Source organism: Xyrauchen texanus, chromosome 9, assembly GCF_025860055.1.
Source record: "Xyrauchen texanus isolate HMW12.3.18 chromosome 9, RBS_HiC_50CHRs, whole genome shotgun sequence".
In the NCBI taxonomy this organism is placed as follows: domain Eukaryota; kingdom Metazoa; phylum Chordata; class Actinopteri; order Cypriniformes; family Catostomidae; genus Xyrauchen; species Xyrauchen texanus.
The window spans coordinates 19,462,754-19,487,657 of record NC_068284.1 but is presented as its reverse complement, the minus strand read 5'-3'; the positions used below and the strand labels follow the sequence as shown (position 1 = coordinate 19,487,657).

Sequence of the window (24,904 nt, the reverse complement as noted above, 5' to 3'; positions counted from 1 at the left end):
TTAAATAACACAATGAAAAAACATGCCATGTCATAGATAGATTTGACAGATTTTGATAATTGAATGGATGATTTTTCATGTGATGGCTCACATGATGAATGTTTAGAAGTTGAGAAGAGTTTCAATTTCACTGAGAATCAAATCATCAGTTTTGATCAGCAAGCCATGTGCATTTACTTATTGTGCACATTGTAGAAAATTGTACTTACTCTTTTGCACACATGTGCCAAAACACATACAATTTGCTTAAATGAATAAGAAACTCAAATCTGATGTGAACAAGAAACTAATTGTTCAGAGATTTTAACAATGTTTTGAAAAATAACCTTTAAGTACTTAATGAATCTTAGCAATACCAACAACGTCCTGCTGATAGCATTAACAGGTGATGGCAAAACAAAGGCAAAACAAAACGTGATCTTTTACTCTCTAGTCACTGCTATGGCATAATTCTACAGTTGAAACTGAAAGCTGAACTTACACACTGATGACAGCTGGCTATTAATATGGGGGAAATTACAGTACAGTACAACGTCAGTTTGTACAAAGAGGATTGTAGGGTTATTATCTTGATTTCCATTGTGTTGCAATAAATCTGGTGTTTGACTTAAGCCATAAATCATGTGCTTTCAAAGAAGAGCTAAGTTATTCTTTTTTAAAAAAAGATTTAAGACTGAATTCTTTATTTTTCCAGTTTGCTACAATCTTTAAAACCAGTCATGTCATGTTTATCATTGTTAACTCCAAACAATGGAGTGAAATATGACACATTCATTAATGAAATACCTAGATTAACAATTACAAAATTATTACTTTGTATCATCTTAGACTGGCTGACCACAATTGTCCCACTAGTCACAAGCAACTTCACAAGTTGCACCAATCTTGTGCTACATGTCATGCAAGGAGAATGACAGGACTTCCACTTAATTTTCAGTTAAACCATCACAAAAGGTAAATTCCAAAAATACTCAAACAGTTTTACATTTCTCAAATGTTTACCATTTATAACACTGCAGTTTAACATAATAGTGTAAACATTTGGATTAAGGTAATTGAACAAACTATTACTAACTATATTCAACCCTGACCTCTCTAGTGGTGAGTTTATCTTTGTAGCCAACTATCTTGAACTATTAAGAGAAACACATCCTCACAAAGCGTAATTATATTTTTTAGAGCTGGGAAACACACTCCCACAGCGGCTTGACCAGTTTATTTTGTACACATGTGTATGAAAGCAGAAACCATTAATGGCCAATAAAAGTATTTTCTAAATTTGAGTCAAAAGCAGATGCTCTTTGCTTTAGCCAAACATTTATCTCATCTGCCATCTACATTGTTCCAAAGGATAGAGATCATCTTGCTTAATGCTATTTTCCTAATGCACATAATGCAATTTTCAACAGAGTTGCTAAAAGTTTTAAATAACTTTTCATAAATGATGTAACATACAAAAAAGTTTGACCTCATCATTATCCATGTTAGAGAAGGACATGTTTTGAAAAGAAGTTATATGAATTTACTGTACATTGAATTGTGTATTAGTAGTTGGGTCATTAATAAGTTATTAAGTCTGAACGAATCATCATTGCCAGTAATGAGTCATTCAGAAGTACAGAAAAATTTAATAATTGTATTGGCTGTATGTCTTGGCTGGAATATTCTTCTCACTGTCTGTGACAGATAACACAGAGCATGCTGGTTTTTACATTGGGCCACTGACCAAGATGATTGTCCTAGGACCTGGTCCAGCTCCAGTGCCAGTGCCTGGGAAGGAGGGGGTCTGGCAGCAAAAATGTTGCATTGTGAATTCAGATGACAGATCTGACACGAAAATAAAATTAGTTAGAGCTAGCAATTCCTTCCCTGTTTAGGAGGAATACCTCTTTTTCCACGGACATTTTCTGTTATTTCCTCTAAACTCAAAAAAAAAAAAAAAAAAAATATGATTTTAGTAAATGGTTTAAATTTGATTTATTTGAATGACCTTCACTTATTAAATTAGTTAGATTATTCATTAGTTCAAATGTAGTTGCTTTGCATTTAACACATTTTATTGTTTAAAATGTATGAATTTTGTTTTCTATGTATTAAAAGTTCATACTCCCAATTAATTTTCATCAAACACTTCACATTTATTGTGAAGTCATTAAATGTACACCATTTAAATATAACTCAATTCAGTGCGATGGAAATGTACTAGTGAAATGCAAAATAAAAAAAAAAAATGGAATATGAATCTGCTAGAGGGATGAAGTAATTCACCCACAATGAAGTTTAGTCAGAGCTTCCACTTTTCCAGTGTGGAGACAAAAATTGCTAAACAAAAGTCATGAACAAGCCAAGTACTGTCTGTGATTACACTATATGCAACAGTTAGTATGAAGCTTTTTAACCACAGAGTTACTTAAGAGCAAATCATTCCAACAAGATGGCACGCAAGAGTGGAACATTTGACTGAATGAAATGAATGAAGCTTTTTTTGTGAAGAACTGCTTCTGGTAATGGGAAGTGGAAATAGGGATCGGCTGCATAGTGCAGTTAATGGAATATTCCGGGTTCACTACAAGTTAAGATCAATCGACAGCATTTGTTGCATAATGCTGAATACTACAAAAATTATTTTGACTCGTCCTTCCTTTCCAAGCGAAAAAAGTTAGAGTGAGGCACTTACAATGGAAGTTAATGGGGCTATTGGAGGTCTAAAAGCAGAAATGTGAAGCATATAATTTATTAAAAGCACACATTAATTCTTCTGTTAAAACTTGTGAAATATTTAAGCTATCGCTAATGTTGTTCTAAATGGCATTTTTACAGTCAGTTTGGGATTTTAGAGTTTTCTGTGTTACTTCATGGCAACAAAGTTGTAAAATGGGATATTAGACTGAAAGGTCAGTAAGTGATTATATCCCACTACAATTATGTTAACACGCATACTGTTTATTTCTTGTGGATATACGTTTGAAATAGTGAGCATTTGTTAAGGATTTGCACCATTCACTCACATGATGTGCCTCACTGGAACCCATATTGTTTTTATTATTATTATTATTATTCTTTTTTTTTTTTTTTTTTTTGTCGAGATACATTTTGTGGTAATAAGCAATATGCCACAAATGCTGTTTATTGAGCTTAACTTGCTTTGAACCAGGAATAATAATTTAATATAAAAATGTGAAGATATATTTTGCTGCCTTAGCATTAGAGCACTCTGTTTATATATATATATATATATATATATATATATATATATATATATATATATATATATATATATATATATATATATATATATAATAACATAGATTCATGTGTGTAAATGTAAAGTATCTTTTGAATTGCAACAGATAAATACAAAAAACTGCAAATGTAACGTCAAAGATTGGATGGATCATGGTTAAACACACAGTCTTCATTTTATTATTAATTTTATCCAAGTGTATAACTCTCTCATTCAGTCCAAATGTACATTAAATAACATCAAATAAATGAATGAGTAAACACTATAAAAGAAAAAGACAGCACAAACTACAACTAGACTTATAACCTTCTTGTCAAAAGTCCTAAAACTTGGCTGATCTGCATTAAGCCTTGCACCCGGGTAACCATATATGGTCATAAGGTCCGCGAGTCGGTGGATGCCCAGCCAGTGACAAAACCCCAAAGTAGAGAAAGAGGCGGAGCGCTAGTTATGACTCATGACGCATCCTCCGCGGCGGCACCACGCACTCTATAAAGCCAGGCGTCTGCTTAATACTTTAATTGACAAACGGTTCACACAGAGGAATAGTATAACGAAATATTATCTCACTCAAATTGGACTATTTACCGTCAGAACGATGGAAAGCAAAACTGTAATATTCTCAGCACTTTTTCTCTCCTGGCTTGCGCACGTTAACGGATCCCCAGGTAAGATAACGGTGTTTTCGTGATATAAACCAGATGTGAACTATTTATTTTCATGATGACTGAGAGTGCCAATATTTACCATAAAGTCGTATATGTAGTGTATAGTGTATAATAGTATAGTGTAGAACAGTACAAGTACAGAACTGTAATATGAACTTAAGATAGCTTTGAGTCATAAAAGAGAAAAAGCCACATGAAGTACGCATTTATTTCACAAGTGTTTCATGCTGTACTGGTCTGACTGTTGTCTTCTCTCCCATTTAGCATCAGTAAAAGTGGACCAGCTTCCCAAAGCAACAAATCTGACATGGACATCTTACAATTTCAAAACAATTCTAACATGGGGACCTGAACCTGTCAACTACACATACTCAGTTGAATTCTCAAGGCAAGTACACAAAATATCCTTTTCAAGCTTTATGTATTTTATTTGCTCTTTCTTTTTCAACACAAAACTAAAATTGTGTGTGTGTGTGTGTGTGTGTGTGTGTGTGTGTGTGTGTGTCCAAAATGACCTTTTTATTCTAACTAACATCTCTCACTATGTCTCTACAGAGTTGGAGGTAACACACAGAGAAATCCTCACTGCATTAAAAGCTCAGAGACCGAGTGTGACCTGACCAATGAACTGTCGGACCTGAAGAGAGTCTATTCTGCTGTGGTAGTCTCAGAACCGCTGCCCGGCATGACGTCTAGCCAAGATGAACCTCCCTTTACCAGATCAAAGTCTTTCTGTCCTTACAATGAGAGTGAGTGTCCAACCTTGCATCTTGACTACTGTAATAAGAGGTCATAAATTCAATGTTGTACCAAGCAATGAATACGGTTTCATGCTATCAAAACTATGATATAGTAATTTTGATCTTGACCTGCAGCTCTGATTGGAAGACCCGAGTTCGAAATAGTTGTGCGTGAGGACAAGAAGATTATGCTGCTCATAATCGACCCAACCACAGCTCTGCACAAAGATGGGAGATCTCTAAACATCCGTGATATCTTTAAGAAAAACCTCAAGTACAAGGTCTCATACCGCAAGGCTGGAAGCACCGGAGAAGTAAGTGTTGGCCAAAAAATAAGATTTCATGCCTCACACCATGTTTTTCATTTGTGAGTGCTCCCAAAATTGCAGTCCTCATGTGTTTTGCTCTGCTCGTTTACAGAAAATGGAAATTGTGGAAGGAAGCAATGTGGAGTTTAAAGCACTAGATGTAGATCGGAGTTACTGTTTCAGTGTGGCGGCTTATATCCCCTCTCGTAAAGCAGACAAGAGTGTCGGGGTGTGGAGCCTCCCCAAATGCTCCCCAGTGGTGAACAAGACCATATTTGAGGGTAAGTCGAGGCTCGGTGCTTTGTTCGCAACTTTACATTCATCTTACTATCACTGCCAGCATGTTGGATACCTCTTTGTTCCAGCAATTAAGTGGAAGGAAACTAACTTGGTTGTCTAAAAAGATGCAAGCTTTGTTTAGATTTGTCTAGTGTTTTGGAACTCTGGATGGTTAAGCGTAAAGAGGCCAGACTGGGTTTTGCAAACTGTAGTAGGAGGGATGATTATATATAATTTGCCATAACTGACTTCATCTAGTTGTGTGGAAACCTCAGTTTTTAAACCTGGAGTTTCAAACCTGCCAATATTTAACAAACTAGCAAAGAACTGTTAGTTGAGCTGGATTTGATCTATAACTGTGCAATAACTTGCATTTGTTGTCAGTATTGATTTTATTGTAATGGCAATTTTAACATGTTTCAATTCCTGTTTTCTTTCCTCAGAGTATGGACTGCCTGTGATCGGAGCAGCAGCACTCATTATCCTGTTTTTTTTTATTGGTGTAATTGTTTTGATTGTGTTGTGCTGCAAACGAACACAAAAACAAACTCTAATGGCCAAAGAAGAATTAGTCTAAATTTGTGACATTGAGGAAGAGAACATTTCTGCTTATCAGGTGCAGAATGGGGCATACCGCACAAGTGTATTAACCATTCCTGAGTGTCTGTGTTTTGTGTACGCATAGCACACTTGCAGTGCAGAAATGGACTGGTTTCTGTGAAACCTTACACAATGTTGTACATCTAAAACCTTTATTTTTTTTTATTTATTTTTTTTTTATGTGGGTGAATACAGCTGTATATTTTATTAAATTATTTTTATTTATTCAGGAATACGTGGGTGTATAATATTAGCTGCTATATATGTATATAGTTTTTGTCTTGAAAGAGCATTAAATTATATAGTGTATTTTTATATATATATATATTTTTTTATATAAAGTATACAAATATAAATAAATTTATATTTGATATGGATTCTTTTTTTTGTTTTTTTAAAGAAAAACTTGGCATGGGTACCAAAATTGGACTCCTCCTAAATGCCCTCACTCTGTTTGTCTTATGTTTATGACAATGACCTTTAGTGTGACAAAAAGGGTGCTTCCAAATATCACACATTTTACCTTGAGTGGAGGTGGTAAACTATAATGATGGGTGATACTTCCTATATTCTAAAAAAAAGTCCCTGATATCTTGAAGGGTTTTCAGATATTCTGATTAAACTATCTGATCATTTAAAAAAAGGAGATTGAGATACCTGCTGACTAAACAGAGTGACTTCTTGTAGGCACCGCAAAAGACCTGCAGACTCCTTGTCTCAGTAGTTCACCCTTGTGGTTTGCAACTGTAAACAAAAAAAATCTGTATCTTTCAGCAGAAGACCTAATCACTAATGGAATTTGTGAAATTAACTGATAAATGCAACTAATTGTGCATATGGGTACGTCACAACATTGGATTTCCTTACAAGAACGGAGGAGAGCTGTACAAGTCCTGTCATATTTCAGACTGTGCAAGTCTACTTTAGACTGCAAACTGGTGAAGTCATCACTGTTAAGGTTTTCAAATCTAGAGCATTGCCAACTGAACTTAAAATAAAGACACCTAAAAATGACTAAATATTGAATATATTAATTCTGACATGAAACAATGAGACAATAACATATTTCAATTTTAAGTGGTTTGAATTTAAAATATCAGAATCCATAGCGAAGTCTTTTAGTTGGAGTGGTAAGCACCCCAGATTTGAATAAGGTGCATAGGCTGCTTGACAAAGGTGGGCTAGGCCTACCCAAGATTTTGTTTTATTATGCGTTCGGTCTCAGACATATGGCTCATTGGTTGCTTCCACCAGAAAGAGCCCTTCCCTGGCTCTGTAATGTACAAGTTCTTTCCCCTATTTTGCCATTGCAAAGCATTTCCATTACTCTAACCAGAGAAGTTAAAGCACACCCCGTTATTTCACATTTGCACTCATTATGGACAAAAGGGTCTGGAATGTTTAATTCTTAATTTATTATTAATTCTTAATAATTTATCTAAATGTTGCCTTGAGCCTATGGTTAAACCCCAAACTGCATTAATAAGTCCCCTTTAAGTTGGTCAGAGTGGACTGCGAGGGGGGTTAATACACTCTGTGATCTTTATGAGTGGTGTGATGAGATCCTTTGAAAATTTGGTTCAATATTTTGGGATTCCCAGATGTCAGTTTAAGTATCTTCAGCTACACCACTTGCTGTGTACTGTTTTTGAGAATAGCATACACCCCCCTTGTATAGGCTTTGTCTTAAAGACACACCCACCTGCTGGTGATATAAATCAGTGAATGAAGATATAACCCATGTCTTTTGGGGGTGTGTTGAAATACAACAGTTTTGGTTAAAGGTGCAGAGTCTGGTGTGCGATGTGCATTCAGGAATCATTTTGCCCCAGACTGTTACTTGGGTGATGGGGTGGTCATTGACATTGAAAATAGAAACATAAAGACTTGGGTCTTAACCAGAGTCATGATCGCCAGGCAGATCATTTTGAGGGGCTGGAGATTGGCTGGAGCACCCTCTTTCCAGGAGTGGTGCTCGAAGATGGGAAGAGTGGAGGCCTTTGAGGACTTTGTAGATGTGTGATTATTGTTGTTGTGTTATTTTTATTTGTCTATTTATTTTTTTGTGCATGTGTGTGTCTATGTCATTTGGGACCACTGTTATGTTGTTGGGGTTAGGATGTGATTGGGAGGGGTAATAGTTGGGGTTAAGTTTGATTCTTTGTATATATGTTTTGTTTAATGAGGTACATATATGTGAATCAATAAAAATTGTTAATTGAAAAAAAAATATATATATCAGAATACCTTTTAAAATGTACGTTTTTTTTTTTAGTAAAGGGTATATATACTCTTGTAAGGCAAGACTATTTATTGCCTAAAACAAATTTCCCATATAATAACATTTACAAATACAGCCTGTTACACTAAAATAATACGGCTAACATGAAGATAAGGTTTGCTCATAATTACACCAGTGGCATGCAGCAATATGTTCAGGACATTTAGGAATCAAACAACTCCAGACAATGATGACAACATGGCCCAGACCCAGTGACTTAAATATTCCAGTTTCACTCAACAAATACAATCAAGAACCAACATAAAAACACATCTTTTACTTACAAATGTTTGATTCTTAAAACATATCAAACCTAATCTTATTCCATACAAAAATCTTTTCAGATAATGCACAGTACTTGAACCTCTCCCTGAGAGATATAGTTTCAATCCTTCCCCTTAGACGAGGTTAAGTTATTTGAACAATAATGTCTTACAGTATATAAAGAAAGAATTCCATGGAGTACAGAATGATTATTGCATCACACATTTAGTACCAATGGGCCTGAATTATAAAACACAAGCAGCTAATTTTTGTGTAAATCGTTTGTAAAATTATTTTTACTAGAACTGTTGCATTCAATTCAGTTGATTTCAATTGCTGAAAATGAACGATTTACACACATATTGGCTCATGTTTAAGGCCCATGTCAATATTATGAGCCAAACTCCACGGTTTCCAGCGTAATGGGTTTAAACTCGTAGTTTCCTCTTCCATCCATGTGCAAGTAATACTGGAGAAAATAAAAATAAACAGTGTTTTCAGACTCTTTAGCACATTACTTGGAATTTTGTATTTAATTCTAGAAACCTTCTAATGAAAGTCAAGGGCAAAGTTCTACCTTGTGGTGCTTCCATAGTGATTTCCTATGGGAGACTGTGAACAGTGTGATGCCAACCTAAAAAGAGGAAACAGAAGAATCCAACTGAGCTCAGGGAAACAAGATGTTTCTTTAGCAAACTCCCAGAGGAGCAGACAATACATACTTGACGTCCTCACTTTTGACAAAGAAAATAGATCGTGGTGGCGATGGCCATCTGTCAGGTCTCCACCGTTTGTTAGCACTCCAGCTGTATGCATCAGGAGTATTGCTTGGAATTTTCTCTCTAACAATAAAACGTTTTGAATTCACTGAGAATAAAAACAAGAGATCTGTTTACCTTTCTGCAGTGGCTGTATATGAAGTCCTCCACATCAACACTGACTGCACTGGTGCACTCATCCAGAATAGCAAACTGGGGCTTGTGGTAGAACAGGCGAGCCATCTGTGCAATCAAACAAAGAATGAGAAAGCATCCCACCCTTTCTAATATTAAACATTTAAAGATGTGATGACTATGCAGACCAGAATAATATCTGGATTATCCTGAAGAGAGCAATGTGTCAGTTGTGTTTTACAAAGGAAGTTATTCAAGTAGGTTCTAGGAGAAGATCTTACAGCCATCCTCTGCTTCTCCCCTCCACTGAGGACATCCATCCAGTCTTGCACACTCTCCCAGCTCCCCTCTCTGTCCAGGATATGTCCCAGCTGGACATTGTCCAGGTATTCCCTCAGCACCTGACCAGTCACAAAATATATAATATTAGCAACAATAAAAGTATATACAGTACATATATAAAACACAATTACTAAATAGATTCAGTAAAGTCTGTCAAGACAAACTTTGATGTTGGCTTATAAGGCCTTGCCTGAATGTTTTAATGTTTAAATATTCCAATAAACTGCCTGTCAGTCAGTCAGTCAGTCAGTTAGATAGTGAGAGAGAGAGCACAACTTAAAGCAGATCAAAAGGCCTTTTGTGGGTTTGTTTTCATTTGAAGTTTTTGACAGTTGGAGTTTGAATTAACGACCATTTGGCCATCTGAACTTACATCAATGTAAGTTTCCCATTTGTGATCATCTGCTGTTTGAAAACCATAAGCCTAATCAGTATGAAAAGACATAGCAAACTATTCCAGAACAGTCTTTGCTGAGTTTGGCGGATAAAGCTTGAAATCACTAGGATGAGTTTGAGTTAGAACTTTTGAAAAACCCCTGAACAAAGTTTGTAGAATTACAGTATGTTGGCTTCGTCAAGCCAATATGATTAAAATGGTCATATCATGTGAAATAAACATTTCCATTACTCAATGTACTATGGAAACTGTACATTTACAGAACTCAAAACTTCCAGTCTAAAATGCCATCTATTAAAATAAGCTGCAAAAACTATTCATTCCAAATTTCTGCAACTTTCATTTAGATTAACACCTAAATATATGTCTGCTCATAAGTAGATGCCAATGATGTATTTTGGTATTAAACTTGGCCCACTCAGTTTTGGTGAGGTAATGATGTCAGATAGATATTATTGTTCAGAAATATTAAGAGTAAAATGTGGGTCAAATATCAAATCTAATTTTGCTGCTGCTAAAAAACCATTTCACTACCTGATCAGATGTTCCTTTCTTTTTTTGGTCTTCATTTGTATCAGGATAAATCACTTGATCTCTAAGGGAACCCAATGTCATGTATGGCCTCTGAGGAAAAATACAAACAAATAAATCTATATATATAAAAAAAAAACACATTTTCACATTTAACCTAACTGTCATGAAATCAGTTAAAGACCTCAATGTGAAAGAGCCTTTTAGCTCACCCCACCTGAGGAACATAGAACAACTTCCCTCGCTCTGGTTTTGTGAGGCGTCCTCCACACAGAGGCCAAAGCTGGGAAATAAATAGACATTGCAAGGGAATGAAAACAACTGAAACTGTAATCAGTTTTAAACTTTCACAGAATTACTCTAGGGAACAGTTCTAACCTCTCCCAGCACTCTGAAAAGTGAACTCTTTCCACAGCCATTGGGACCACAGACCAACACATTTGTCCCAGATGACACCTGAAATGTAAAGGAGAGAGAAGTTGGTAATAATCAAAACCAGATGACCAAACCTAGCTTTACAATCTAAATATATTTAGACAAGGAAAACTTTACTTATGGATACATTGAAATATCAACCTCAAAAGATAAATCATGGATGAGAATGTCTCCATTGGGTGTTGCTAAAGGTATGTGTTCAAACCTGTGGATGAGAGTTTACAGAGATACAGTTAAACTTGCTGATATACTCTGGGTAAGGTATAATGTGTCAATTTAAAAAAAAGAAACCTAAACCTAAAAGCTTGCATCTACAGAAAGATAAAGACACCTAATAAACACTTCTTCTTTATAATAGTCTATTAAACATTAACAGCCTTAATGAATAATTGCTTAGAGTACTGAATATGTTATGCTGAAAAACAATTTAATTGCATTTATGCAATTTAATTTATGCATAATTAAATTTTTTAAATGCATGTGATGCCATCTTTTATGACAAAACTGACTTCGCAGAAAAGTGTACAATTTCATATAAGGATTGCACAAATGTGCTGTAGTTAACTAGCTAATTGTGATAGCTTGGTTGTGTTGATAGCTTTAGTTTGTTTAGGTTGTGTGTAACTTACTTGATTATGTTGTCTGCGATGATGATTTCTCCACTCCCAGGGATGAGAGGGATTTTCTCAACTGGATTGTCTGTGAAAAGCAACAATAAATTAAAAAGGATATAAGCAAAACCATCAATCTACTGAGATACTGGAAGTACCATCTCTTATGACAAGTTACAAAAAATAAACACATAGTGCATACTATTCCAGACCTTTGGATCGCTGTGAGATCATGGTCCGTTCATATCTGCCTGAATTCAGCTCTTTAAGAACCTCTTGAATTTCTGTGATCCGTGCAGTGAACCTAATAAATGGATTCAGACCCCCCAGAGAAACACACACAAATACTCATGCACATGAAAGACAGAAAACAGTGGAGGGCTGATAAGATTAAAGAAGATGGATGGCATGAGAACAAGCAAAGAATGGCTTTACTGGAGGCAAAACACTCACCCGGACAATCTGGTCATCTCTCTGCCTGCCAGGACAATCCTTCCCAAGGCCTGTGCCAAACTCATCAACATCCGCCCGGTCTGGTAGTATTCCTACACCATAAAAACATACACAGTACTTTTATCTTCTATGCAATCATTTATCTTGGGAAATCCTTAATAACCCAATAAACCCATTACACAATGGCAATGACAACAATTAGATTTAGAGAGCTCAAAGGTTGGTAATTCCAAGTGAATCATTATCTATTCCTTCCTTCACACAGGATTTGCACAGCAAATCTCAGCTGATTAGTGTGCAATAGTGATAGTGTGATTTAAGTAAACTACTACTTCTACTATTATGTTCAGATATCGTTCTCTGATCATATCTGTGTATCAAACACATTTTCAATATTTCAATATCAGTGTCTTAATGACCACATTAAATTCCTTGACGAGTGCAGATTTTCCCATTTGAACGCATTTCATATTGAAACACGAAGTTGGGGCAGGACATATCAGCCTTTTTATATAAATCACAGCCATGGACTGTTATTCGTTACTTGCTATTGCTAGTCAGACACAAGTGTTATTAGAGGAAGGGGCATGTTCATTCCAAAGTTATTATTGTAAATGAAAACGAAGATGATAACCAAACTAAAATAAAAACAAAAACGCAAGTTTTCTTTTTAATAAAAACGAAAATTAAACAAACTATTAAAGTGGAGGGTGCCTGGATAATTCAGCGAGCAATGACGTGGACTACCAACCCTGGAGTCGCAAATTCAAATCCATGGTGCGTTCTCGATGGGGCGCATGGTAAGTTGTGCGTAGAGATCGCGGGGAATAGCGTGAGCCTCCACACGCACTTAAGTCTCCACTACAACGCGCCCAGCAAGCCACATGACAAGATGCATGGGCTGACTGTTTCAGAAGAGGAGGCAACTGAGATTTGTCCTCTGCCACCCGGATTGAGGTGAGCAACTGTGCCACCACAAGGACCTAGTGAACATTGGGAATTGGGTATGCCAAATTGGGGAGAAAAGGAATAAAAAATTATAAAAATAATAATAAAAAAACGATTAAAGTGCACACTATACAATATGAACTAAAACAAAATAGAATCAGAGAAAATTACTTTAGTTTTGGTACTTTCAATCAATGGTAGATGATAGGATTATAATAATCTCTCAAGCCTGATTTCTTGATGTACTCCACAATTCGCCTACATACATGATGTTTAAAGGCACATAAATCTGTGGGAAAGGCTCTGGATGACACCACAATAAATCAGCATATGACAAACTGGTGACAGCAAATAATGCAGCTGCCGTCTGTGAAACATTGCAAAGAAAACACGACAAAGCCTTGTTTAGTTGATCTAAAAATAAATTCTGAATATATTTCAGACCACGAACTTCATAAAGTTGGCAAATAAGCGACTACTTGTTTTCTGGTGCTGAATATGAAAATAAGTGAATGTAAAAAAATTTAAAAGTATATATATTTTGGAATTAACATTAAACCATTTAAAGTGCTTAAAGTATCGTTCATTGATAGTTGTTAAAAATACCTCGTAACATATACCACTTTACTGTTAAGTGTTGCAGATCATATTTGGTGTTGTTATAATGGAAGAAAACTAAAACAATACTAAAATGAAATAAAAACTACAAATAGCCATTTAAAAAAAAAAAAAAACTATTTATGAACCATTAAAACAAACTATTTTTTTTAGAAATTGAAAGTCAAAACACAAAACTAAATAAAAATGAATGAAATTTTCAAACCTGTAATAACCCTGGTTCATTTTTGAGAGCATTTCATTGGAGTGCAAAATGAGTCATCAATATTTTGGTCAATTTTTCCAGAAGACAAAGACAGTAAATTTTAAATGTATGTAAAAACAAAAGTGAATTCGGTCAACTTTTAGGACAGCACTACAGAAATATGGCATAAGAGACAATACACATAGAATTAAGGTGACAAAAAACAGTTGAAACAGTTTCTCACCTCAAGCCGCTGAGAGTATGTGCTCTTAAGATGTCGCTTGTTTGTGGGGTCCAGGAAGGGCCGGCTAATAACCAGGTAGCCCACCACCAAGGCTATATCTGGAGAATCAGAAAATATGCGTTTTCAATTTTAATTGGTCATAATTATGTTGTTTTCCTCCTCTATGCAAGTCTAACATATTTATATTTCATATGTATGCATATGGATTCTGTTTCCCTCTCATAGCCAGCAGCCATATCACCCTGTAGCTCAAGACTGGTTGCCTATTGAAGCCAAACAGGGCTGAGCCTGGTCATTACCTGGATTGGAGACCTCCTGGGAAAACTAAGGTTGCTGCTGGAAGAGGTGCTCAACCTGGGACTGTGTAGGTCCTAATTCCCAAGTATAGTGATGGGGACACTATATTGTAAAAAGCCACCGTCCTACAGATGAGATGTTAAACTGAGATCTTGACTCTCTGTGGTCATTAACAATCCCATCACACTGCAACGGGAGTAGGGGGCCATATTCCCATCTTATCAAACATGGCTCCCTAATAATCCCCTGCCATTAATTGGCTCTATCATTCTCTCCCCTCCATCAATAGCTAGTGTGTGGTGAGTGCACTATGCCTGCTGTTGTAGGTGGATGCTGCACACTCGTAAGTGTTCACTGTATGTGAAGCACTTTGAGTGTACATGAACATTCATTCATATCTGCTTACATTTGGCTATTATGCTGTCCATGACACCCATCGAGAAACGGAAATGTATGAAGCGACTCAAGTGGTCAACCTGTAATACAAGAAGATTAAAGGTTTCATCCATATTTTGTGTGGATGAGTTTATATGAAACAACTATAAAAAATATCTTAATTTCCCCTCACCAGTTTTTGAAAGGTTCCATTAATTGTTTGCTTTTCTCTCCTGTTCCCGTTATAGAACGCAATCTCTTCACTGAAACAATATGCAGAAAACAAAAATAATTTCCTTCATTAAATATCTCAGGAAAGCAGGCAGCCAGAAAAACTGCAGGAGAGAGACCCATAGATACCTGTTAGTGATGAGACGAGAGTTGACGTATCTGTACTCCCCCTCATACCTCTGCTCTGTTACAGTCATCTTGCCAATCGGCCTGCGCAGTCTCGTCAGAATGAGACCAGAGATGACCAGATAGCTCAGCAAAGTAGCAGGGCCCTGTAGAGGAGAAGGCACATGTTGGAAACTTGACACTGTGGAGATTGAGACACTGGATTAGTTAGTAGTGAATTAGATACTCACAAGTGCACCAATGGATGTGTTCAGTTTGCAGATGTAGATCAATATGTCCAGTAGAGGCTGCAGGAACATTTTTATAAATAATCAAGCTCATAAACACATAATGAAAATTATTGGAAATGCTCTTTTTGTTCTGGACTGTATAAATGAGACTGTATGTGTAAGTTATAAACTATAACAGAATAGGTGCCATTGCTGTGTTACCTTGCTGATGTTGGAATAGAGATCCACAACACTGTTACAGAACTTCTCCACATCTTGAGTTATCAGCTGGTCAGGATTAGCAATGCGGTTGTCCAAATTGCCAATTTGGTAGTATGTGAACCCCCTATTGAAAGATATTGTATTGTATTGAAGACCATTAAATAAATAACGAGAAACTAAAATTGTACAAAACAAGACAAAAATAGTAAAGACTCAGCTTATAAAATTCAATAAACACATGAAAGGAGATTCACTTAATCATCACTAATCAACGTGTGAATAAAACTTACGTCAAGTACTCATTGTAAAGGTGACTGGTAAGTCTCACTCTGTAGCACAGCTTCAGTTTATCGAGACCCAGCTTCAAGAAATTATTCACTAGTGATATCTGTTAAGTCAAAACACATAAGAACCATGTGTTCACCAGTATCTAAAAACTCTGGATAAAAATATGTACAATTAAAGATACCAAATTTCAAAAATTGCAATAAAACACCAAAATTACAAAACAAAATAGTTGTATATATTATATTACCTCTAAATAATGCATCATTACCCAGTTTATAATACAGTAATTACATTTTAGACATATTATGGGACATCATGGTCTAGAAATAATTGTACATGATAATGTGTAAATAAATGCTATATTTAACGCTGAGAATAAAATAAATTTACATGCTACTGATGTTGCCTAGTCAACAGACTTACAGTAACTCTGCACATTTTAGTCCACTTACAAAAGGCATGACTGTGATAAAGTTGAGCAAGTATCTTTTGAAAGTGGTTGTTGAACGTCCAATAATCGCACTGCAAGCCACATCACCACACACAAACACACACATTCAAGAACAGAACTTTTGTGCTTGTATTCTTTACACATTACAAGAAAAACAAGACAGACAGCATTTGAGTGATCAGGCATGTTCTAAGTGTCTGTGCTAATAGAGGAAGAAATCACACTGGAAACTACAAGTATAAGAAGAGATTGTGGACATGACTCTTTGTAACTTACATAAACATTCATGGTCATGACAAAAGATAAGATGAATATGTTCAATTATATACAGAAAATGCTTAGAATGTTTAGGAATAATTTGAGAAGCATCGCTAATTGAGATCTTACAATAGTATGTGTTAAATGTCTATAATGATCAAGGCTCTATGATCTTGTGCACCTTTCAATCATGGTCCCGTTATGGATCACCCAGACATCGCAGTAGGTTCGGGCCATAAGCATGACAGCTATGAGAAGCAAATATCCCGACTGTAATGGGATAAAAAAAAACAATATACTGTATATAAAATCTCACAAATGCCTTTCTAATTTCCTATATAGATTGAAGCAATCACCTCTTTAGAAATGGTCTGTGGAATCAGGATTTTCATGATATGCCCAATGCGCCTAAAGAACACCTTGTCAACTGCAGCCTTGTCTGTCTTGTCATCCTTCTGAAAATGCCATTCAAAATTTCAACTGTATTAGTGTACACATTCATATTATATATAAATGTTTAGAACCCTGAATATTCTGGAATATCTTATAAATTAAGATCAATCAACAGAATCTCTGCCATTATGTTGACTGCAAAAAAAAAAAAAAAAAAATTGGCCCCATTCACTTCCAATGTAAGTGCCTTACTGTAACCCAGATTTTTATTTATTAATTAATTTTTTTAAAGAAATGGGGAGACAGGTCTAAATTAATTAGTCATAATCAACATTATGTCACAAATGCTGTCGATGCTTAAATGCTTAACTTGCATTGAACCCGAAATATTTCATTAAAGTTAGATTAAACAATACTTACATTATTGTTAAATAGTGGATTTGAAGCCTTCTTCTCGCTATAAAATGACAGTGGGTAAAGCATGAGAAATACATCAGCCTTGAAATAAATCACTATGAATATTAATGTATCCGATTTCCAGAAGTATGTTACCATTTTGAATAAATGAATAACCAGTCACCCCTGCGCATCATGTCAATGATGTTTCAATGTCGGAAAGGTTACAACCGACACAAGAGTCAAAAGACATAAGACGCAATGTTCTTACCCATTGCTTTCCGTAGACAGTCTCTGTTTTAAAACGTACACGGCAAACAGCAGAGCACCTGCGACTGAGGAACTGCCGGCTGTCAAATACTTACTAACAGCCGCCATGTTCACTGTGAAACCAATCAGGAAGCGACGGCAGGCAGTGAAGGTCCCACGCTTCTGCTGTCCTCGAGACTTTTAACGTGAAGCTTCTGGAGGGGGTGCGCGCGCGCGCACACACACACACACACACACACACACACACACACACACACACACACACACACACACACACACACACACACGCCTAATACTACACAGGCGCGCACGCGCACACACACACACACTTAATACTACACAAACGGATGTATTTACGCACATATAGTTCCACTTTAAACCATGAAGTGTCGCCAGAGTCACGTCCTTGTTCAAAGGTGCAATAATCTGCAGTCACTATTTGTGCTTCAAATGTAGCAGCGCTTTTATGAATACATTTTTCTGTTGATTTTTGTTTTGGAAATGTTTTTATATTTATATAACACTGATTAATTTATCATGATGAACTTTATAATTGACATTTCCCCCCATCTATTTCCAGTTATAACCCGCGGTCCTCGGTGGTGTAATGAAATCAACCTCTCTGTACCAAAGTCTCCTAGTCCCTCGTTACAATCCCCCTCAAAAATCGGTTAATCTTCATAATAATATAACCATAATCTGAACAGTTATATGCTGAAAGTTACGCTGGACCTCATGGTCAACATATAAACCGTGTTTGATCTCTATCCGAAATAAAATTAGTAGAACTATTGTTGTTGTTGTACATTTATATTTAATATTGAAATATCAGCTCTCCTGTCCAACTGTTGCACATGCGATTCTGACGAGGAAAACAAGCGGATCTTGCTGCCGGACTCCGCCAGCCAATAGGAAGTTTGCTTTGAGATCACATGAGTGGGTTTTGAGTCAAACCCTCATTTTTCTCTCGTTAGTTGAGAAGTGAAGAGCTGTTCCTGTGCGAGCGCTTCATTTGATTTTTTCATGGATTTACACGGGATTTACCTTCATAGTTCTGCAGTATGATGTTCCTTTTGAGCTATTCTAGTAAGTATGGCTTATTTGAGACGTTCGATACACACCCAGTTACATGTTAAAAGTTTAATTTAAGTTAACAGGTAAATTGGTTAGCTAACTGCGATAAAATGTGAAGCAGCTATGAAGTGAGGAATTTTGTTTACTATAGCGCTGAATTAGCCATTTGACTAGATTTGTCAAATAATAGGGGTTTTCTGATGGTCCTAAGGAAGCTGAAATTAAATACTAAGACAAAATACACAATTTTAATAATATAGGAGTTTATTTTTTTTTATATAGAATTCAGTCTCAAACTTGTTAATCTGGGACTATAAGACAAACTTTGACGTTTATTTCTGTCACAGATAATAGCTGGTCATATTAATTTATCCATGTCCTCTCATGACACAGAAAGCATTTTATAGGTTTTGTTTTGAGTGACAGGTGTCAAGCTTCTTTTGAGTGATAAGGATCTGTGCATTACTCTCATTCCACAGCTAACATACGTCATTACAGACGAAAAAAGGTCACTGATTACAAAAAATGCATGTAAATAGATTAAAGATTCATTTTTAATTAAATATAGATTTTTCATTATAGTAATACAGCAGAAATAATGACTTAGTGCACCTTTAAAGGATAGTTCACCCAAAAATTGTATTTCTGTATTCATGACTCACGCTCAAACCTCTATGACATTCTTTCTTCCATGGAACTCAAAAGATGTTTGACAGAAACAAACATCCTCCCTAATATCTCCTTCCACGGAGAAAGTACTTTGCAACTTTGCAAAGGTTTGCAACAACACGAAGGTGAGATAATAATGACAAAATTTTCTTTTTTGAGTCAACTATGCCAGTCGAGACCAGATCTTTAACCATTAAGGCTTCACCCTTTCCAAAAGAAAGGACAGTGATAGTGTGGTAGTGGTCGACCGATATATCGCATAGACCGATAATTTTCCCGATATTCAGATTTGTTTTAATTATCGCATCAGCCGATACATTTTCCCCTTTGGCCGATTTGTTTCTTGAGGGTGCTGAGAATAGCCTGTTTGCATGTGAAGCGACTGAGACATGTAAACGTCCAGTCATGGTTCGTTTTGTTGTTATGTGCCATCGTGTTACTACAGTAATAGACCAGTACAACACAGTGTCATTTAAATGGTCTGCATATCAGAGCCGCGGCAGACACGTTTGAGCCTGTTTAATTCTCCCTCACCTCAACAGTTCCCTGTAACTTTTAACTGTCTTGTTTTATACCTAATACCTAGACTAATACCATCTACAAATATGCACATATCTCGTTTAAACAGATGTAATAAACCAACCTTACACAACTTCAGCTGATCCAGCATCCTGTGGAGCACTCATAAATCTTACTCTGAAGCACGAATTCTAACAATCATTCCTCAAGAGTTCCCTGTAACTTTTCTAATGATAAAAGGCAAATATCAATAAAACTTCTATTATATACAATCTGCAAATATGCAGATATCTCATTTAAAAAGATGTAATTCACAAACCTCATGAAAATAGTGCATTTTCTTCCTGTTGAGCGCTTATCTAATATCTTCCTATGAAGTGCTTTTTCCATCAGCCAGAATAAAAAAACTTAAGGATCAGGATCAAAAGTTCCTCTGATTCACAAATCTTGAGGGTCAGTCCGTGACAATTCAAGCAGGTGATCCAGGCCGTTTAAACGGTCAGGAGATTGCTGCTCATGCTGGATCCACATGAGCACATGAGTGCAACTTCAAAGTAAATGGGCTTCATCATGTGCTATGAGTAAATGTCTTATTCACTATGCACTGTATGTACAGTTGGTTTGATTTGGGGTTTTTTTTGTTGAGAAAATGCAATTGCTAATATGGACATGCCATCCATGGTTGCTGGACTATTTATTGTCTGTACAGTTATTTCCATCTTCATAATATATAAAATGTTTTTTTCATGTGCTAATAAATGACAAAAATTTGGTGACTGAACAGAAATCAGAAGAAACTGCTATTTACCAATTAAAATACAATACATCTTTTTTACAAAGTTAAAGTTTAGTGTGGAATTGAGTAAATATATTGCTAAATAAGAGTTTATAATTTTTTTAGCAATTTCATGGTTGATATTTACTATATTAAATTGTGTGGTGTATCGGCTTATCGGCCACCCTGCTCTCTGGATATCGACGTTGGGCATTAAAAAAAACCATATCGGTCGATCACTATTGTGTGGGACTCTCAGTTCTGCATCTGATGTTATAAGCTGTCAATAGCTGTTGTAATGATCATCAGCCTTTTCTTCCACAGTGTACCCAGCTCTCCATCGTCAGGAGGGTGCTTGGTTCTGCGGCTGAGGTGGCTCAGTAACGGTAGAAGCGGCTGCTGGAATGTTCCGACAAGGCAGCAACAGTGGCAATAAGCGCGTGACAAGCGGTGCTCGTCTTTCCTACCCCAATATCGTGCCCTCATCTCCCGGCTCCAACAAAACGCTAGAAATGGGCCGCAGCTCTAAGATGAACCCTCTGAGTGCTATGGGAATAGACTACACCATCACGGCTCCTGGAGGAGACCCTGACTACATCATGCATCTGGTCAATGATGTGCGCAAGTTTTCTGACGTGCTGCTGAGCCTTAAGGAGGCTTTCCAATCCAAAGGTGGGTTTCTGTGCCATTTAGGCTTGTTATTTGAAATGATAGGGTCAAGCAAGTGCTTTGATACATAGCAGCTGTGGTCGATCCTGTGTTATCGTTGTTCGTTACATGATGTGTCAGCTACTACTAAGTGTGACTAAGGGTCAGCCGTCTCGGCACACGCAGATGCAGAATGCTTGTATGATGCTGTATTAGTGTTCCCGTAACTGGAGGAGTGCCATGTCTGTGAGGATGCTACGGGTAAACTCCTGCTGAGAGTGTTTCTTTCCTGCTGTACAAGGCATCTGTGAAATTTGCCTCCCTGTTGTAGAAAATCTCCCCCTAGAATAGACATGACTGCACATGACCCACTGTGCCTGGTGTTGGCTATTCCTCTTTTTCCCAGGTGTTGCTTGCTATGTGGATTTTTGACTCACAATGAAAGAATTGAAAGCTATAATGTTATTGATATGTTTATGAAGTCAAAAAGCTAAAAAATTTAACTTTATGATAGGGCTGTGGCATATAGACTGGCCAATTATGGTTTGTGGCATTTGCACATTTAAATACTTTCTCATCTAAGAATAGCCAAGCTGTCCCATCCCCAGCAGAGATGATGGGATTTACTTGAGGTTTGGTCACTCTTCCCATTCCAATGGGAATTCCAATGTTTTTTTTAATGTGAAGAAAACGTTTCCCCACCTACATTGCATTCAGAAAGTATTCAGACCCCTTCATTTTTTTTCACATTTTGTTATGTTGCAGCCTTTAAATTATATATTTTTTCCACATCAATCTAAACTCCATACCCCATAATTACAAAGCATAAATCTGATTTTGATAACTTTGCAAATGTATTAAAAAGGAAAAAAAAAAATGAAATATAACATTGACATAAGTATTCAGACCCTTTGCTATGACATTTAGTTAGGTGCATCCCATTTCTCTGGATCATCTTTGAGATGTTTCTACATGTTGATTGGAATCCACTTGTGGTAAATTCAGTTGATTGGACATGATCTGGAAAGGAACACACCTGTAATGTCTCACAGCTGAAAATGCATATCAGTGCAAAAACCAAGCCATGAGGTCAAAGGAACTGCTTGCAGAGCTCAGAGACAGGATTGTCTCGAGGTACAAACTTTTGGCTGCACTGAAGGTTCCCAAGAGCACAGTGGCCTCCATAATTCTTAAATGTAAAAATTTTGATACAACCAGGACTGTTCCTAGAGCTGGCCGCCCAGCCAAACTGAGCAATTGGGGGAGAATGGTCTTGGTAAGAGAGGTGACCCAAGAACATGAGGGTCACTGGTTGAGCTCCAGAGATCATGTGTGGAGATGGGAGAAACTTGCAGATGGACAACCATCACTGCAACACTCCACCGATCTGGACTTTATGGTAGAGTGGCCAGACGGAAGCCTCTCCTCAGTGCAAAACACATAACAAAAGCACCTAAATGATTCTCAGACTGTAAGAAACAAGATTCTCTGGTCTGATGAAACAAAGATTGAACTGTTTGCCCTCAATTCCAAGTGTCATGTCAGGAGGAAACAGACACCGCTCATCACCTGTGCAATACCATCCCAATGGTGAAGCATGGAGATGGTAGATTCATGCTGTGGGTGTGTTATTCAGCAGCATGGACTAGGGGACTGGTCAGGGTTGAAGGAAAGCTGAATGCTGCAAAATACAGAGATATCATAATGAAAACCTGGTCCAGAGCACTCAGGACCTCAGACTGGGCTGAAGGTTCACCTTCCAACAGGACAATGACCCTAAGCACACAACCAAGAAAACACACAAATGTGGCTTAGGGACAGCTCTTGAATGTCTTTGAGTGGCCCAGCCAGAGCCCGGACTTGAAACCAATCGAACATTTCTGGAGAGACCTGACCATGGCTGTCCACCGACGGTCCCCATCCAACCTGACAGAGCATAAGAAGATCTGCAGAGAAGAATGGCAGAAAAAAATTGGGCATCATACCCAAAAAGACTTGAGGCTGTAATTGCTGCCTAAGGTGCTTAAACTAAGTACTGAGTTAAGGATCTGAATACTTATGTCAATGTGATATTTCAGTTTTTCTTTTTAACAAATTTGCAAAGTTATAAACAATCAGGATTTTTTCTTTGACATTATGGTGTAAAGAGTAGATTTATGTGACATAACAAAATGAATGGAAAAAAAAATTATAAAATAAAGGGGTATGAATACTTTCTGATTGCACTGTAAAATGGGGATCACCAGTAAAACAAGTGTGGTAGCTATAGATTTGTTGTTTCTACTTTGTTATTCTCATATAACAAAGAGAATAAGTGTGTTACACTTCTCTGAAGAGGCTATAGTGCGCAACAGATGGGCTCCAGAAGTAAAAGTTCCCATTCAGTTTTTCCATAGGATAATTGATTGTGATGATAACTTATAAACCTATAAAGACAGACATACCATGAGCTTAGAGGTTGCTAGGTTAGCCATCAGTCCATATTATTTAAACTTCATTTAAAAAAAAAAAAGCATGTTTAATTGCAGAATTTCTGGTAAAGATCTACACTACTTACAGTTGAAGTCAGAAGTTTACATACACTTAGGTTGAACTCATTAAAACACATTTTTTAACCTCTCCACAGATTTCATATTAGCAAACTATAGTTTTGGCAAGTCATTTAGGACATCTACTTTGTGTACTTTTTTCCAACAATTATTTACAGACAGATTATTTCTCTTTTAATTAACTATATCACAATTCCAGTGGGTCAGAAGTTAACTGTGCCTTTAAGCTGCTTGGAAATTTCCAGAAAATTATGTCAAGCCTTTAGGCAATTAGCTTCTGATAGGCTAATTGGCTAAATGTAGATGTATTTTAAGGCCTACCTTCAAACTCAGTGCCTCTTTGCCTGACATCTTGGGAAAAAAATAAAGAAAAATCAGCCACGACATCAGAAAAAATATTGTGGACCTCCACAAGTCTGGTTCATTCTTGGGAGGAATTTCCAAAAGCGTGTAAGTAAAAAGTTTATCTGTACAAACAATAATACGCAAGTATAAACACCACGAGACCACCCGGCCATCATACTGCTCAGGAAGGAGGTGTATTCTGTCTCCTAGAGATGAATGTAGTTTGGTGCGAAAAGTGCAAATCAATCCCAGAACAACAGGAAAGGACCTTGTGAAGATGCTGGAGGAAACAGTTAGACAAGTATCTATATCCACAGTAAAATTAGTCCTATATAGAAATAAACTGAAAGGATGCTCAGCAAGGAAGAAGCCACTGGTCCAAATCCGCCATAAAAAAAGCCAGACTGCAGTTTGTAAGTGTACATGGGGAGAAAGATCTTACTTTTTGGGGAAATGTCCTCTGGTCTGATGAAACAAAAATTGAACGGCAATAATGAAAATGTTTTTGTTTGGAAGGAAAAGGGTTAAGCATGGGGTTGGCAGCATCGCGTTGTGGGGTGCTTTGCTGCAGGAGGGACTGATGCACTTCATAAAATAAATGGCATCATGAGGAAGGAAAATTATGTGAATATATTGAAGCAACATCTCAAAACCTCAGCCAGGAAGTAAAAGCTCGCAAATGGGTCTTCCAAATGGACAATGACCCCAAGTATACCTCCAAAGTTGTGGCAAATGTGGCTTAAGGACAACAAAGTTAAGGTACTGGAGT

The 24,904-nt window shown here is 36.8% G+C and overlaps 3 protein-coding genes across 7 annotated transcripts in view; 2 read left to right on the top strand and 1 right to left on the bottom strand.

The window, feature by feature from the left end:
* The first annotated feature begins 3,781 nt into the window (after window positions 1-3,781).
* On the top strand, window positions 3,782-6,481 carry LOC127649513 (tissue factor-like). The gene is made up of 6 exons (XM_052134652.1): window positions 3,782-3,912; window positions 4,177-4,300; window positions 4,468-4,661; window positions 4,788-4,966; window positions 5,073-5,241; window positions 5,683-6,481. The coding sequence occupies exons 1-6, from the start codon at window positions 3,843-3,845 to the stop codon at window positions 5,814-5,816; spliced, it is 870 nt and encodes a 289-aa protein (XP_051990612.1). The 5' UTR covers window positions 3,782-3,842; the 3' UTR covers window positions 5,817-6,481.
* Window positions 6,482-8,031: 1,550 nt separating this feature from the next.
* Window positions 8,032-17,708, bottom strand: LOC127649335 (ATP-binding cassette sub-family D member 3-like). Its single transcript, XM_052134389.1, has 23 exons — window positions 17,558-17,708; window positions 17,311-17,347; window positions 16,854-16,952; window positions 16,679-16,767; window positions 16,241-16,310; window positions 15,791-15,888; window positions 15,501-15,624; window positions 15,300-15,356; window positions 15,073-15,215; window positions 14,906-14,975; window positions 14,744-14,813; window positions 14,041-14,138; window positions 12,047-12,138; window positions 11,806-11,897; window positions 11,612-11,681; window positions 11,124-11,187; window positions 10,926-11,003; window positions 10,765-10,830; window positions 10,551-10,640; window positions 9,559-9,678; window positions 9,281-9,385; window positions 8,962-9,018; window positions 8,032-8,853 (listed from the first exon to the last, which is right to left on the bottom strand). The coding sequence occupies exons 1-23, from the start codon at window positions 17,662-17,664 to the stop codon at window positions 8,776-8,778; spliced, it is 1,974 nt and encodes a 657-aa protein (XP_051990349.1). The 5' UTR covers window positions 17,665-17,708; the 3' UTR covers window positions 8,032-8,775.
* An 823-nt stretch (window positions 17,709-18,531) lies between these two features.
* The window catches only part of LOC127649439 (rho GTPase-activating protein 29-like), a 51,667-nt gene continuing 45,294 nt past the window's right edge, over window positions 18,532-24,904 (top strand). For all 5 annotated transcript variants that reach the window (XM_052134528.1, XM_052134527.1, XM_052134526.1 and 2 more), the window contains exons 1-2: window positions 18,532-18,642; window positions 20,918-21,265. In XM_052134528.1, coding sequence (XP_051990488.1) covers window positions 20,998-21,265 — 268 coding nt within the window. In that variant the 5' untranslated portion in view covers window positions 18,532-18,642; window positions 20,918-20,997. The remainder of the gene's footprint in view (window positions 18,643-20,917; window positions 21,266-24,904) is intronic.

Coding starts and splice junctions, on each gene's coding strand:
- LOC127649335 (XM_052134389.1), bottom strand. CDS start 17,664: ATGGCGGCTGTTAGTAAGTATTTGACAGCCGGCAGTTCCTCAGTCGCA. Junction 14,814..14,905: donor ATGGAACCTTTCAAAAACTG/GTGAGGGGAAAT, acceptor CTTGTATTACAG/GTTGACCACTTGAGTCGCTT. Junction 11,682..11,805: donor GATCTCACAGCGATCCAAAG/GTCTGGAATAGT, acceptor TGCTTTTCACAG/ACAATCCAGTTGAGAAAATC.
- LOC127649513 (XM_052134652.1), top strand. CDS start 3,843: ATGGAAAGCAAAACTGTAATATTCTCAGCACTTTTTCTCTCCTGGCTT. Junction 3,913..4,176: donor GCACGTTAACGGATCCCCAG/GTAAGATAACGG, acceptor TCTCCCATTTAG/CATCAGTAAAAGTGGACCAG. Junction 4,301..4,467: donor TACTCAGTTGAATTCTCAAG/GCAAGTACACAA, acceptor ATGTCTCTACAG/AGTTGGAGGTAACACACAGA.